Below are 14,411 nucleotides of genomic sequence, written 5' to 3' on the forward strand. Positions count from 1 at the left end.
GGCAACAGCCCCCGCCCCCCTCAGGTGAGCCTGGCTCCGGGCACGCGGCCTCGTGTTCCACCTGGGTTGAGTCCTGCCCCTCTCACTGCACTCCCCAGCTCGGAGACCACGGAGCTCCTCCCTCCCTGAGATGCCGGTAACCACAGCCCCGACTTGAGGGCAGCCGGAGGTTCAGGCGCCCGGGCCACATGATACGGTAGTTTCTCATACATTCACGAAGTACTACCATCAAGGCCCTTGTAGGTCCTAGCCGGCTCTTTCCAGGCAGTGGAAATGCAGCCATGAACCCCATGCTGATAGAGCTCCCCGGGGCCAGAAAGCTGACCCGAGAGCCCAGGTTGACTAGGCAGAGCCCAGGGCTCTTTCCCGACAGCCACTGGGAGACCGAGTGGTCCAAAAGCAAGAAAAGGAACCAACCGATGCAAAAGGGCAGAGGTGGTTTTATTCAAGTTTTTTATTACAAAAATAACCAAGTGTATGCAGCAGCATCATTAGGAAGGACCCTGCCTGACTTCCGTGAGAGTGGGCAGCCCCCTTTCCCCACAGCCCTGCAGGGGCAGTCAGCTAGCAGAGGAGCCTCAGGGTGAGGTAGTGGGCAGAGCTGTGCATGGAGGCCAGGCCTTGGCTAGTACTGTCCACTCTGAGCACCTCCCTGCTTCCCCTATGGCAAGCAATATGCACAGGTCAGGTTTCCCAGTACTGGGCATCCTGCTGCCCTGCTGCTAGGTCCTCAACGGGACAAATTCTCCTGGAAACTCCCTTCTGGCCAGCCCAGAAAGTAGCAAATAGGAAGGATGGGCCACCCTAGAATGGTAGGGGGCACTCCTTCCCCCCAGCACTCCTAGGTGGGCTGTCCCTGGGCTGACAAGTTTCCCAAGGAAGCCACAGTGGCTCCCCAAGCAGGAACCAGGCTGAAGGGAGTAGAGGCTGGGGTGAGGACTGGATCTCATTCCCAAGATCCTAGGGGCCCTGGAGTGGGGAGGGTGGCAGAGCTCTGGGAGGCTCAGGTGTGCTCCGTGGGGCCGGGGCCACCAGTGTGAGTGTGGGAGTGGGCGGGGGCTGCAGCCTGCAGGGGGCCGCCAGCACTGGGCTCTGGGGACGCGAGCAGAGGGGCTGAGAGGAAGTCAGCGGAGTCTGTGTCCTGGTCCAGCCTCCAGTAAGCTTCGCACAGAGGCAGATCGTTAGCTTCGCATAGACTTGAGCTTTTCCACCACCAGAAACCCAGGGAGAGACAGGAGCAGGCAGAGATGAAGCCAGGGAAGGAAAGCAAGATAGAAGCAGTTAAGGAAACACAGACCACACCGCAGACCTGCATCCCCCTCCTCCCCCGTGTGCGGGCCCCTCCACCAAGTAGGCTTGGCTGAGGGGGAGGCATGGGCACTGCTCCTGCTTCCAGGCCCTCCAGGGGCTCCACAGGGACCCATTTGGGACCAGCCACTGGCAGGCCGTGTGACCTCAGCAGGGCCCTTCTACTGACCCATTTGTGTCCCTCCTGCCACCCCCTCCTGTCCTGGCTCTAGCTGCCTTCCTCTAGCAGGGAGCCGCCAGCCTGACCACACGCTCCATTCTCCAGTTGCAGGAACCAGCATGTAGAAGTGGTCTCCACAGTCCCTGCGCTTCTCAAGGCCCCTGGGGACAGAGACGCTGTCTCCTCTCTGGGTCTGGGACTCAGCCTGAATGGGGTGGCGGTTAGGAGCAGAGGCCCTGGCGTTCTGTCCTGCAGCCCTGCACCAGCTCTGTGACCTCAAACAGGACGCCAGCGCCTTGCACTCAGGCTCCTGTCTCTAACACGGGGACGATCTGCGGCCGCGCCACACTGAAAGCACCAGCTCTCATCTAATACGGGGACAACATGGCTGGCCTCTCAGCAAGGATGCACGTGGACAGAGCATGGCTCGCGGAGGGCATCGAGGGGGCTAGTGGGGCCTGCCCCGTCCCCACACGTCTCACTGGCTTCCTTCCAAATCCTGCCTCATGCGCCCTCCCTTGCTCCCGCCCCCAGCATCCAGCCTCAGAACTATCCTGGACACAGAGCAGTTTCGAGGAGTGGAAGGCGAGAGGGAGAGAAAGAGCAAATTGTGAGCAGAAAGCGGGGGAGCGAGCTTGTGGGTAGCGGGGACGCACGTGGAGAACGAGCTGAGCGCTGGTGGCTTGGTGGGGGGGGGGCGTGCAGCAGGACATGCCTCCTGTGTAGGGGACGAGCAGGGAGGGGCCCACAGCCGGCTGGCCCTGACTCAGCTGAGCCCCGGCCGCCACAGGCATTTACAGACGGAGGGCCTCAGCATCTCGAAGATCCCAGGCTGGACTAGAAACCCCTCTAGGCCACACTGATGGCCCAGAGCCAGGACAGGAGGAGCCTGGCTCTCAGGCGTTCCCCTGCAGCCCCCACTGCCCTCAGCCTCAAAAGGCAGGCCTAAGCTGCTCTCCTGCAGACATTCAGTCCATGGCCCTGGCCCATGGGGGCCAGGGCGGGGGCAAACAAGGACATAAGGAGCAACGTCCCCAGCAGGGTCTGAAACCCCCCCAGGGACCACTCTGGACCCCTCCCTGAAGGCTGGCATGTAGGAAGCATTTGCTAGGTGTCTGCTGAGCCAGTACACATCAGAGATGAGAGATGGCCCCAGAACCCTCTGGAAGAGTTTGAACCACTCCAACCAAGCAGTGATGTTTGTCCTTTCCCACGAAGGTAAAGGTGTGAGTGACTGAGGGGCGGCACTGGGACGCACACAGAGAAATCCAGCCTCCGACCACAGACACGCTGGCTCTGGGCATCTGTGGCTCCAGCCTGGCCACCACCGGACCGAAAGGGGCAATGAAAATCCATGACAGGAAGACACATTTGTCCAGTGAGGGCGAGGGAGTGCCAACCTGGTGTCTGCTGGACTGAGTCTTGATTTTTCCAAGCTAACAAGGACGGATGTGCGAGGCCTCTCCAGCCTCAGCTTCCCCGTGAGTAAATTACACCTGGATTCTGATTTCCTGGGGCCCCTCCAGCTCAAACTGCCTTGGGTTTCAGGATTCTAAGCGGGCCACGAGAGCTGGTGTCACAGGCCTTGCCCGCTGCTGTAATGGGCCCAGCGTGCAGGAGGGCTGTGGTCTGAATGACGCTGAACTGAATGAGAACTCAGTGGTATAAGTGCCCAGGCCTGGCGTTCAAGGCCACGCTCCTTCTGGATTTTCTCCTCCTCCTTCCCAGGAACCCCCACCCCGACACACACACACAGAGTGGGTATTCAGTGACACCCATGGCAGTCACAACCCTGGGCAAGCACTGGGGTCCTGGATGGGGGCTGGGTAGCCAAGAGCACTGACCCATGTGGCTGGGCTATTTAGATCTGGATTAGACAGTTATTTCGGAGAGCTGGCCTCCCAGACAGAAACGCTGGCCTGGCCCACCCAACCTTCGAGGTTCTCATTTTCATTCTGATGCCTGGGCCCCAGTAGGCAGCATCAGTTGTCTGTTGATCAGACGCTCTGACCCTGACGTCTGCTGTGAAACCCAGACAAAGGGTTCTGCTGCCGAGACCAGGAACGATTTAGAAACAAGGCTGCCGGGTGGGGCCTGGCACGCCTGCTGGCTGGGCCCCAGTCCGCAGGTCCGCCGTGCGCGGGGTGCAGCCCTATTTGTACCTGGACGAGTAATACTCCTCCTCCAGCTCGTACAGGTCGATGGAGACCTCGTCCCGCAGCGCGATGAGCTTCCGGTCACTCTCCTCTTGCAGGGCTCGCAGCTGCTGGTTGCGCTGGTCGATGGCCTCGTTCACCGATGGGAAGTCGTTGAGGATGAGGAACTGCTTCAGGTCAGACACCAGCTTCATCAGGGACTCGCCAGCTCGGACCTGCGGCCGCGGGGATCGGGGGCGTGGTGAGGGACTGCCTGCCTCCCCGTGCCTGACGCTGGGTAGGCAATGGCAGCGGTGGCCTCCTCTGCGAAGTGGGGCCACGGCACTCACACAGGGTCGTTGTCAGAAGTGAGGGACTAGAAGGCGAGGAGGGGGCAGCGGGGTCCCTGGCAGCCACCGCAGGCACGTGAATTGCTGCCTAGGCAGGTGCTGTTGGGCCTCTGGCTGCCACTCCTGCAGGTGTGACGGCCAATTGCACGCTTTATTCAATCATGAATCCTGCTTCTGAAAACCTCAAACCCCAGACAAAAGTGCCGTCCGTTTAACCTGCCCTATTCTTCCTCAGGACCAGCATACCTGCCAGTTGGGGGGCACTCGTTTAGGACCTCGTGGTATGCATTTCCAACGTGGGTGTGGACCCATGGAAACGCTTGGCGGCTTTGCTTGTCCTGTGGCATGGAAAGGGATCAAGACGCCTGTCCTGTTTCGTCTGGCCGCTTGCTTCCTGCATTTCCAGAACCTTCACTTACAAGGAATCTTCGTTTATAGAGAGCCTGCACTTAGAGAGGACCTTCAGAGAGGAAGGGCTGACCTCTTTGTAACCCCTGCCCAGCACTCGACATCGTGATGGTACCCACTACCTGCCAGCCCCTCCCTCAGCTGCTGAGGAAAGCCCTCCCCTGGAAGGGAGTCTCCTGAGAAGCGGTTTGCCCCTCTGCCCCCCGGGAACCGCAGTAGGGACCACAGGCTTCTGGAGCCCAGACTGTCCCCTCCACCTGGCGACTCACGATGTTGGCGGCTCTCACGTGCATTTCGTAGTTGTCCTGCTCGCCCTGCGTGGCCCTTGACACCTGCGTCTCGTCCTCAATCTGCGGGGCAAACGAGAAAGTCCAGCGTGGGCAGGTGCCCTGGCCCACAGGTGCCCGGTGGCGACGGCAGTGCACCCCCACTCGCCACGCTCTCTCTGCACCAGGCACCGCCCCCAGACCTCGGGCTGCGTACACCAGCACCCCCTGCCCCATTCTAAGGGGTAACGGGCACCCTCACAGGACCAAGATGCCCAAGTACGAAGGCTGCTGTGCCAGGTGCAAGGAGGGGTTGCCCCCATCTTTTTAGCTTGGGCAGTCAGTGACCTGCTGAATGGATGAATAAAAGGACGATGTATTTTTTTAAGTGACCATTTACTGAGCACTTTCTGGGTGCCAGGGACTGTGTTAAGCACCTGACCATCGTCTTAGGAAACTCTCACTGAAGCCTGAACCATCTTCCCTGGTGGGCAAACCTGAAGCCGGGACAGACCTGAGTGCACTCCACGTGTCTCAGACGGTCAATGGAGGAGCCAGGAGTCCTGCCAAGGACAGGAGTTCTGTCCAAGGTCCAGGCTATTAACTGTCCCAACCCACCCACCAGGCCAGGATGCGGGCAGGGGTCAGGGCACCCTAAATGGTAGGGACCCAGATTTCCCAGGTCCCAATCCCAGCCCTGCTGGATATTCACAGAATATCCTGACTTGGGGCAGGATGCTAAAGCTTCTGAGTCCCTGTTCCCTCCTCTGAAAAGGAACTGGAGAGCAATGACCTGCCCTATAGCGTTCCTGCGACGATTAAACGGGATGGCACACAGAGGGCCCTCACAGCTCAGCCTGACGCTGAAAGTTAGTGAACGTTAAGTCACTCAGTCATGTCCAACTCTTTGCAACCCCAGGGACTGTAGCCCACCAGGCTCCTCCATCCATGGGATTCTCCAGGCAAGAATACTGGAGTGGGTTGCCATTTCCTTCTCCAGGGGATCTTCCTACCCAGGGATCAAACCCAGGTCTCCCACAATGCAGGCAGTCGCTTTAACCTCTGAGCCACCAGGGAACCCAACCGACACTATTAAGGCTCAAACGAGTTCCAGGACTGGAACAGTCATGCAGAGTTCCAGCCCACTCCAGTCAGCGGGCTTGCCTGCCCAGAACCGGCCGCCGACCCTCTCTCTGCCCACATGAGGGGCTCTCCCCAGCTGTCCTCTGCGACCACATGCACTCAGGATAGTCCCCACAGTGACCGCTTTAGTGGATAACTCATCCACCAATACAAGGCTGCCATGCTGCAGGGGACACCGAGGCACGGAGAAGTCAGGACGTCATCCAACCCCTTGCTGCCAGTAAGTGATGCTGGGTGCTGGCGCTGACTGCAGTCCCCTACAGATGCCTCCCCAGGGCCGGTAATTAGCCGGACGACTTCCCTGTCTGCTGCGGTCACCGCCCCCCCATCCCAGGCCCTCCCAGACGTTCTCCCCATGGGCACGAGGGCCCTGCCTAGGGGCTCACTGCACTATGGCCACCACCCGGCTGGGAGGTTGGAAGCGGACGCCCCGACTCAGCTCTGCTCACCACTGTATTGGTCTCCAAGGGAGCCGGAGACCGGCGGCCCCTACCCACCTTGGCGGTCTTGATGATCTCGGTGAAGTTGTCCATGATGGACTTGACGTCGTCCTTAAGCCGCTTGTTGTAAGACTGCAGCAGCGTCTCCTTGCTCTGCGGCAGGGCTCTCTGCTGGGCCATGGCGGGGCCTCAGGCTGCGTAGGACGGGGAGGGGGGCACCTGGAACCGAGTCTGGGTGTGAGCAGGCCAGCTCCGGCCTCTCTCCTCGCTGCAGGCACCAGCCTGGGTAGGACCCTCGGGCAGGCTCTCCAGAGGTGCCCTTTCCGCCAAACACGCGCTACGGGCTCTCCTCTGGTCCGCGCCCCCTCGGCAGGACCCCGACAACTACCCAGCCGGCGCCGGCGCAGCCCTCTCGGAGGCCAGGCTCACGCACGTTCCCGTCGGCCCGCGCGGGCCCGAGGAGCCGCTCGGGTCCTACCCCGACTCTGCCGCCCCCGTCTCCACGCCGCGGCCCCTGCAGGGCCGCCCCACGAGGCGTCGGGGCTCCTCCGTCCCGGGACCCCCGCCCTCCCGCCCCGCGCCAGGTGCCTCCGGGCTGCGCGCGCTCCCGCCCGGCGAGGGCCCCCGACCGAATTCGCGGGGGAGTAAACCCCACCAGAAGGACGCCGACCGAGCCACGACGCCCCAGCTCCCTCAGCGGGCCCGCAGAGCCAGGGCCCGCGGCGTACCTCGCTGGGGGCGGAGTAGGGGCACAAGCGCGCGCCCCTGCGGGCCAGTCTCCGCGGCCCTTCCCCGGGCCTCCCACGGCTCTTCCTGCTTTAGGCACCGCCCCCGACCGAGCAGGGGGAAAAGGGAGTTCTTTCTCTTTAAATCCGAAATCCCGCGCCGGCGCCAGTTCTCGCGATCTCCGAGGACGCCTACAAATTACCCACAATACCCCGTCCTTTCTCTCTACGCCAGCCTTTCAAGATGGTGAGTTTGGTTTCTGCTCGTGGTGCTGGCTCTGCTGTCTGAGTTCTATCCGCTGCCATCCTCCTCGGAGCGCGACTGCGCGGGGGTCCCTCCAGTGCCCAGAGCGAGGGGCGCCCCGCAGGACCTCGCTCATCGGCCTAGGGGCTGGATAAGACTCCCCGACTTCGCCTGGCAGGGGGGAATGAGGATCCGAGGCGGGCAGCGCCGCAGTGCGGGGCTCGGGGACGGACGGGGCCGAAGCGCGCCGGTGCCCCGGGGGTGGGGGTCCCCTCCATTTCTTGGGGGCCAGCTCAGGGGACCTGGGCCCGCGCGGTGTCTTCGCTCGCCTCTGCTGTTTGGAGCCTGCCGGTCCCCGAAGAGGCTGTCCCCGTCGCGGGGAAGGGGTGGCGCCGCGGGTTCGCGGGCCCGCCGGCCTCGTGCAGATGATGTGAAAGAATATTTGCTATCTGAGTGATGGTGAGGACGTTCCTGACCACCAAGATCGCTGATGTACGAGCCGGGGGGGCCTCCGGGCCCGCGCGGCGCCCGACACACGGAGGGGTCGGGCTTGCCCTCGGGGGTGGCGGGGTCGCCCGCCGTCCGCACTCGTCTTCGGGGGGCTGTGGCTCCTGGGACCCGCCCCTCTGCAGAGAAACCGGCAGAGGCGGCGGCGAAAGCTGGTGTTTCTTCTCGCCCAGCCGAAGGGAAAGAAGGCCAAGGGGAAGAAGGTGGCCCCGGCCCCGGCCGTGGTGAAGAAGCAGGAGGCCAAGAAGGTGGTCAACCCCCTGTTCGAGAAGAGGCCCAAGAATTTTGGCATTGGTGAGTAAAGAGCGCGAGGTGCTGTGTTTTCACCTAATCCTCGATAGAGGAAAACAGTAGTTGAACAGAAGGTCGTGGCTTATTCTAGATTTCACTGGGGTTGGAGTCGAGGCTTACTTGGGTTGGAATTCTCACGTTTTGCCACTTTCTAACTAAATTGTGCTTGGCTCTTAATCTCTCGCTTTGAGCCGGGGGTGGGGGACAGTGATGGTCGTTTTTCGGTGGCCTCACTGTAAGCCCGAGCGTGTGTCACCGTGGAGCCCGGGTGCTGGCCATCCAGAAACGGGCGTTCCCGGAGCAGAGGAGACTGCGCCTCGGTTGCTTGTTGCGCGAGAGGTGGCGCTGCAGGCTTCCCTGTGTTCTCTGCTGCTTGTGTGCAAGTGATGCGGGAGTCTGCTCCCTGGAAGACGTGAGGACATTCTAAAGCACCAAGATCGCTGAGGCACCTACATCCTTGAGTGTGTCTCTGTACCTGCACTTGACAAGGAGCTTGAGCCTCACCTAGTTACTCTTCACTTCACAGGACAGGACATCCAACCCAAGAGGGACCTCACCCGCTTTGTCAAATGGCCCCGCTACATCCGGCTGCAGCGGCAAAGGGCTATTCTCTATAAGCGGCTGAAAGTGCCTCCTGCGATTAACCAGTTCACCCAGGCCCTGGACCGACAGACAGGTGAGGTTCTGTGGCCTAAAAACACTGTTGGGAAGGGCTTTCTTGGGCGTGGTTGACACCCTTTTTTGGCCCTGCTAGAACTCAGGCTTTTGAAGGGGCAGTGGGTACTTTTAATAGGCTGGTTTTCCTTGTTTCGTTTGGACTGTGGTTGTACTCAGGATGGTGATCGAGCATTTGTTAAGTGACAAATATTGCAACTTCAAATTTGAATGGTGGTCTTTTTTTTGTCAGCTACTCAGCTGCTTAAGCTGGCCCACAAGTACAGGCCGGAGACGAAGCAGGAGAAGAAGCAGAGGCTGCTGGCCCGAGCTGAGAAGAAGGCTGCCGGCAAAGGTGATGTCCCCACCAAGAGGCCGCCTGTCCTCCGAGCAGGTGAGTGGACCTCTCCTTGAAGAGGGTGAGTTGTGGGGCAGGCTGTTGGCAATGATGCATGAATTTCTTCTCCTGGAATCACTGTGGAGAGTAAAATCCGAGCTTTTTAACCCTGAGTCACAGCCAGGCTGCAGTGGAACTGCTTTTGGGAACAGCAGCCCCACCCGCCCTCATGCAAACTGGCTGTGTGTTCTAGGGGTCAACACTGTCACCACCCTGGTGGAGAACAAGAAGGCGCAGCTGGTGGTGATCGCTCACGACGTGGATCCCATCGAGGTATGTGTGGCTGCTTCTCTTGTGCCAACTGCTGGGCTTAGATGGGTGGGTGCTTGTCTGTACCAGGAAGACAGCGCCAAGCTAGATGCTGGGCCTGACAGGCTCTGGTGGAATGACACGGATGGTCAGCTTTTCATATAAAGAAGTCTTGACAAGGGGTGCAGTTCCTGGCTTTTGCGATGATGTGAATTTCTTACTGAATTAAACCCTGAAGTGCAAACACATGAGCTTTTTAACCCTGAGCAGTTGCCACCACGCTAGCCTTTTTATGTTACTGCTTTAGCTTCAGATGACGCTAGTGCTAACGCTGTCTTCCAGCTCGTGGTCTTCCTGCCCGCCCTGTGCCGCAAGATGGGGGTCCCCTACTGCATCATCAAGGGCAAGGCCCGGCTGGGGCGCCTGGTCCACAGGAAGACGTGCACCGCCGTGGCCTTCACGCAGGTCAACTCGTAAGTGCAGCAGAGCCGGTGTTCCCGTCACTGGGGGCCGCCTTGCCCCACTCCAGGTTCCCACGGTTTGTCAGGATCTTACCTTAAAGACCAGGCTTTAAAAAGAGCATTTTCTGAATCTTTGCCAATGATGGTTATGAATTTCTTCACCTGAAGAAGCCATGTGGTCATGCTATATCTGAGGCAAGAGGGTTGTGTTGGGTCTAAACTGACGTCCTGTCTGCTTTGAGGGAGGGGGCTAACTTCACAGGCCAGTGACCTGAACTTCCCTCTGCTTTGCCAGGGAGGACAAGAGTGCCCTGGCGAAGCTGGTGGAGGCCATCAGGACCAATTACAATGACAGATACGACGAGGTAAGAAGCGTGTTCATTCCCGATACTGTCTTTGAGTGAAGCCTTTAGTCAGAGACTGGCTGCTCTTGCTCTGAGCAGTTGTATATACCAGTCAGCTGGGAACAGGGAGATAGAACTGCATGACTGGCGTGGTTTGAAAGCCTCAGGAAATGAACAGCAGGCTGACTGCCTCTTCTCCCACAGATCCGTCGTCACTGGGGAGGCAATGTCCTGGGGCCGAAGTCAGTGGCTCGCATCGCCAAGCTGGAAAAGGCGAAGGCCAAAGAGCTGGCCACCAAGCTGGGCTGAGTGTGCACTGTTGAGTTTTCTGTACATAAAAGTAATAAAGAAGATTCTTGTCCAGCTGGTGTCAGGCGTTTTGGAGTGAGCGTTTGGGGGTGGCGACACCGCCATCAGCTGTGTGTCCGGTCTTGTTTTTACTTCTGCGCAGGCTCTTTGCCCTCCGTGTGTGGCGAGCAGGGGCTACGCCAGCTGTGTGGGCTGTTGCAGGGGCTCACCGCTGCCACATGGAAGCCCTGTGTGTGCGCGTCTCCAGTTTCTCAAAAGGCTGTCCTAGGTGGCGCAGTGGAGTTTGGATGGAAAGAATGGCACTTCGTGTGGTGTAGAGATTTATTAATACAAGGGCACGTGATCAGCATAAAACCAAATCTCTTTAAGTGGCTTCAATTGTTCAGGGACAGGCTGACTTCTGCTAACCTCCTCACACACCAGGAGTCCGACTTACGAACTTCCTGCACCAGAGGTACGATGTGGCCGCAGAGAGTCCGTACCTTGGGTTGAAGAGCAGAGCGCGCTGTCAGGCCTGGGGGGTGGGCACGCTGCCAGGGGCTGGTGGGGTAGGGGGGAGTGTGGGCGAGGCCAGGCCCAGCTCACCAGGTGATGATGTACTGCAGGTGCTCGTTCCGCAGGGTGACTCTGGTCTGCCCTCCGACGGGCCCTCCAGGGACTGTGCTCTCTGCAGGAACATGGAAGGTGTCCTCACGGTGGCTGTGGGGCACTCAGCCAAGGTGGGCACACTCCCGCCACTGATACACGCTGGGGTGTGGAGGACAGGAGGGGAGGAGGGAGGTGTTGGGGTGTGCTGGTCATGACATACTGAAGTCCGCATCGATGAAGATGGGCTCTGCGCCTGTGAGCCTGGCCATGGCCTCCAGGTCCCGGTAATGCCAGTGGTTCCGCTCCGGGTTATTCTCGGGGACAAAAGGCTTCCTGGTCTCTGTGAGCCTCACCATCCCCACCAGATCGACTTCTCCCTCAACCTGTGAGGGAAGGTGAGAGATGCCGTCTCTGCAGAGCTAGGACGGCTCCTCCCAGAGAGGACAGTCTAGCCCCCTCACCTGGCCTTTTTGCCGTGTGTCCGGATTCACCTTCCTCCTGGGTACAAACCCTCTGTTTACCAGAATGGTGATTCTAGAGTATTAAGAACACGCTGTTTCAGGCAGGGAAGAGGTTCTGAATGCAAGTGATGACTAGCAAGCAGTCACTGGGTGCCCCAGGGGAAGACTGAAGCAGAGCAAGCTGGTGGGGGGGGGGGTCACGCCCTCCCCACCGCCAACCTCTGCTGTTTCGCCTGCTGCCACACAGCCAGCGACGGACGTCTCCCCGCTGCCTCTCCCTTCAACTCCTGCCTTCAGTTCCCTGTCCTGTCCTAGCTGCAGCACCGGGGCCCATCCTGCACCTAAAACCAGAAGGTGAAGGCTGGGGCCCTGGGTTTTCCTTCTTAGGCTGATGTTCTGGGTTTGGATCTTGGTCGGGGGGTGGGGGGTGAAGCGGTGCTGAGTACATACCATTTCCTACTCAAACACTCCTGGGAAGGCTCCCCTGACCCAAAACCCTCCATGCGAGGCTGGGGCTCCTCTGCTGGCCCCTCCCATTGCCCCATAATCACTAAATGTGTCAGCCACTAAACGGTTTTCTCCAAAGAGACCAGTTTAATTTTCCTTTCCCTTTGGAGCTTGACAACGCAGATGAAGTTCAGTAATTAGCTGTCTTAATGACAACCAGGATGACATTTCAAACTCTCCAAGGAGTTGAGCTGTCTGGGTAGCTTGGATTTCCCGGGGTTGGGGGCTGAGAAGGAACGTGGGAACCAGTACCTATGCCAGGCCATTCAGCACCCCTCTCCTGACATGCCACTCACCCCAGCTCAGTGCAGTAGAAGGGAGTGACCACGTAGGCTCCGCTCTCGGCCGCTGATGAGAGCCGGCCAGCTTCCCGCGCTTCCCGGGCAGGGTCCACCATCGTCCGTGGCATCATGTACAGCTCCTTGGAGTGGTCAAAGTGCCCCCTGACCTTCACGGGCCTGTACTCCAGGTTCTTCAGTTCCATTGGGCTATATGGGGTGGGAGAAGGGGAGCCGAGACCCACTTGAGGGTCTGCAGGCCACGACGCCCGCCGTGGCCGGTGCAGAAGGTGGTGCACAAGCGCCGTGGGGGCTGCAGGGCTGCATGCTGTGCCCTCTAAGTGGGGCTGAGTCCTTGGAAGCCACGTGGGAGCGAGGATCTATGCTGCCAAAAGGCCCCCGTTTTCAAGAAAAGCTTAAAGCTGTGGACGCCTGTCTGAACTCTAAAACACGGGCCAAAGCGACCATCTGCAAGGCAAATACGACCCACTGTATGCTCCCTCAAATGGGAAGTGTCATGATGACAGCTGTCCTTGGGGAGTGCTTTTAAAGGAGGGAAAGAAGGCAGGAGAATCACTAGGTACATTTTCATAACACCACTCATGTCCAGACGCGAGAGACGTCTGCATTCCCGCCACCTAAGAACTCCTGCTACGGAAGGCCGTCAGCACTGCGGAAGCCCTCAATGCACCGGGCCTGGAAACAGGTGGAGCCCAGAGTTCTTTCTACACGTGTGTGTCAGGCAGCAGCTGGGTGTCAGCAAGAAGCCTAGCAGGACCACTGATGAGTCAGGAAGGCAAGCCGCAGCCAGGCCCCGCTGCTGACCTTGAGCAAGCCCAGCCCAGCTGCACAAACTCACTCTGCCGGCAGTGGGATGGGCTCGGCCATAACTCTGGACTCCAGCTCTGCGATCAGCTGTAGCTTCCACTTCCGACGCTGGACCTGTGGGCACAGAGCGTAAGCCCAAGTGAGCGGCAGCACGGTCAAGGGCTCAGGGCCAAGAGAGCCACGTCAGCCTTTACCTGCCACGTCCCCAGGCCAAAGGCAGTCACAGGAATGAGAAGCAGAAACCAGCGGAGGAAGCCCTCATCTTCGGTTTTTGTGGCAGTTGCTTCGGCTGAAGAGCTGCCACACCTGCGGGGCCTCCAGGCCAACCCTAGGAGATGTCACAGCACGGGCATGGGGCCGGAAGCCCTTGAACGAAGAACTGGAGCAGCCAGCTCCTCAAAGCTGCCCTGACTGCCTGAAAGAACATGGAACAGGAGGAGGGCCAGGCCAGCATGGGCAGCTGCAGCCAACCAGCAGCTGCGTCCAGCCCAGCTCCTAACCCAGCGCCCGGCGCAGGACACCGGCTCAGCAGACAGTCACCGACTGAATGAGATCCAGCGATTAGGGCCTGGCTCTGCCACCCACCATGACCCTGGGTAACTCATGGAACCACCTCATGGCTTTCCTGCAAGAACATGCTGAGATGTATCCTGTCACTTAGACGCATCCTGTCACTTAGACGCAAGGACTTGCCCATGCTCTGCAGAGAAAGGACGTCATACACTTCAGGAGAGTGGTTTACAGAGCTCTCAGAACAAAAATCGCTTATAAATTTAAAATTGGCAAAACGTACACAAGAGGTACCTTTAAGCTCTCAGAGCGTGAGTTCCATCAATGGAAAACATCTTAGTTGTTAGGGATGGTTAAAAAAAGGCAGGCCTGGAGTAAGACTTACAGCCACCTTTCCAGGGTGCACAGCGCTCTATACACAAACACCCTTTGTTGAACCTCGGGGACCACAATGCAAACGGTACTGACAAGTCCTGCTTTCTTTTAGGATTCCAGACAGCTTCGGTCTCGGTTCGGCCCCGCCTCAGCCAGAGGCGGCCTCGGGCAGTGGCTGCACTTGTCGGCTGGGTGCGGCGGGAGGGCGGCAGCACGGAGAACAGCCCGCGCGCACCCAGGGCCTGACTCCCGAGGCTGGGGCGGCAGTTTCAGAGCTTATCGCGACTCCCTCGCCCCCCGGCAAAGTGGACGCACGGACTGAAAGGCTTTCCCCGGGCGCCTGGGGCGTCCCTGCATGAGAACTCACCTGCGCGCGGGGAGATCCCCAGGACGCTCCTCCAGACGACGCTGGCCGGGGCCTGCGGAGACGTGAGGGGCCGCCTGAGCTCGCCCACTCCGAGGGCGCGCCCGGC

General features: G+C 59.6%; 3 protein-coding genes and 1 long non-coding RNA gene across 9 annotated transcripts; 2 read left to right on the top strand and 2 right to left on the bottom strand.

The window, feature by feature from the left end:
- MED22 (mediator complex subunit 22) lies at positions 421–7,053 on the bottom strand. 3 transcript variants are annotated; one of them, XM_018056141.1, is made up of 5 exons: positions 6,939–7,053; positions 6,268–6,429; positions 4,631–4,711; positions 3,631–3,839; positions 421–1,202 (listed from the first exon to the last, which is right to left on the bottom strand). In XM_018056141.1, exons 2-5 carry the CDS (start codon positions 6,388–6,390, stop codon positions 1,004–1,006), a joined length of 612 nt encoding a protein of 203 aa, XP_017911630.1. In that variant the 5' UTR covers positions 6,391–6,429; positions 6,939–7,053; the 3' UTR covers positions 421–1,003. The 3 variants fall into 3 exon arrangements, with proteins under 3 accessions (XP_017911630.1, XP_017911631.1, XP_013823513.2); XM_018056142.1 differs by having other exon boundaries at positions 6,866–6,949; XM_013968059.2 differs by lacking the exons at positions 6,268–6,429; positions 6,939–7,053 and having other exon boundaries at positions 4,631–4,881.
- LOC102169190 lies at positions 1,101–5,018 on the top strand. Of its 2 annotated transcripts, none has more exons than XR_001918890.1 (3): positions 1,101–2,949; positions 3,723–3,901; positions 4,189–5,018. It is a non-coding gene; the product is annotated as an uncharacterized LOC102169190 (long non-coding RNA). The 2 variants fall into 2 exon arrangements; XR_001296317.2 differs by having other exon boundaries at positions 3,723–3,800.
- RPL7A (ribosomal protein L7a) lies at positions 7,102–10,450 on the top strand. The gene is made up of 8 exons (XM_018056140.1): positions 7,102–7,182; positions 7,860–7,980; positions 8,504–8,653; positions 8,885–9,025; positions 9,222–9,301; positions 9,620–9,750; positions 10,034–10,103; positions 10,287–10,450. Exons 1-8 carry the CDS (start codon positions 7,180–7,182, stop codon positions 10,389–10,391), a joined length of 801 nt encoding a protein of 266 aa, XP_017911629.1. The 5' UTR covers positions 7,102–7,179; the 3' UTR covers positions 10,392–10,450.
- Positions 10,699–14,395, bottom strand: LOC102169972 (surfeit locus protein 1). 3 transcript variants are annotated; one of them, XM_018056143.1, is made up of 8 exons: positions 14,306–14,395; positions 13,248–13,468; positions 13,085–13,167; positions 12,244–12,435; positions 11,441–11,513; positions 11,200–11,362; positions 10,977–11,058; positions 10,699–10,873 (listed from the first exon to the last, which is right to left on the bottom strand). In XM_018056143.1, exons 3-8 carry the CDS (start codon positions 13,111–13,113, stop codon positions 10,804–10,806), a joined length of 609 nt encoding a protein of 202 aa, XP_017911632.1. In that variant the 5' UTR covers positions 13,114–13,167; positions 13,248–13,468; positions 14,306–14,395; the 3' UTR covers positions 10,699–10,803. The 3 variants fall into 3 exon arrangements, with proteins under 3 accessions (XP_017911632.1, XP_017911633.1, XP_005687390.3); XM_018056144.1 differs by having other exon boundaries at positions 10,735–10,873; positions 13,085–13,381; positions 14,306–14,338; XM_005687333.3 differs by lacking the exon at positions 14,306–14,395 and having other exon boundaries at positions 10,735–10,873; positions 13,248–14,290.

This window comes from Capra hircus, chromosome 11, assembly GCF_001704415.2.
Source record: "Capra hircus breed San Clemente chromosome 11, ASM170441v1, whole genome shotgun sequence".
NCBI classification, from domain to species: domain Eukaryota; kingdom Metazoa; phylum Chordata; class Mammalia; order Artiodactyla; family Bovidae; genus Capra; species Capra hircus.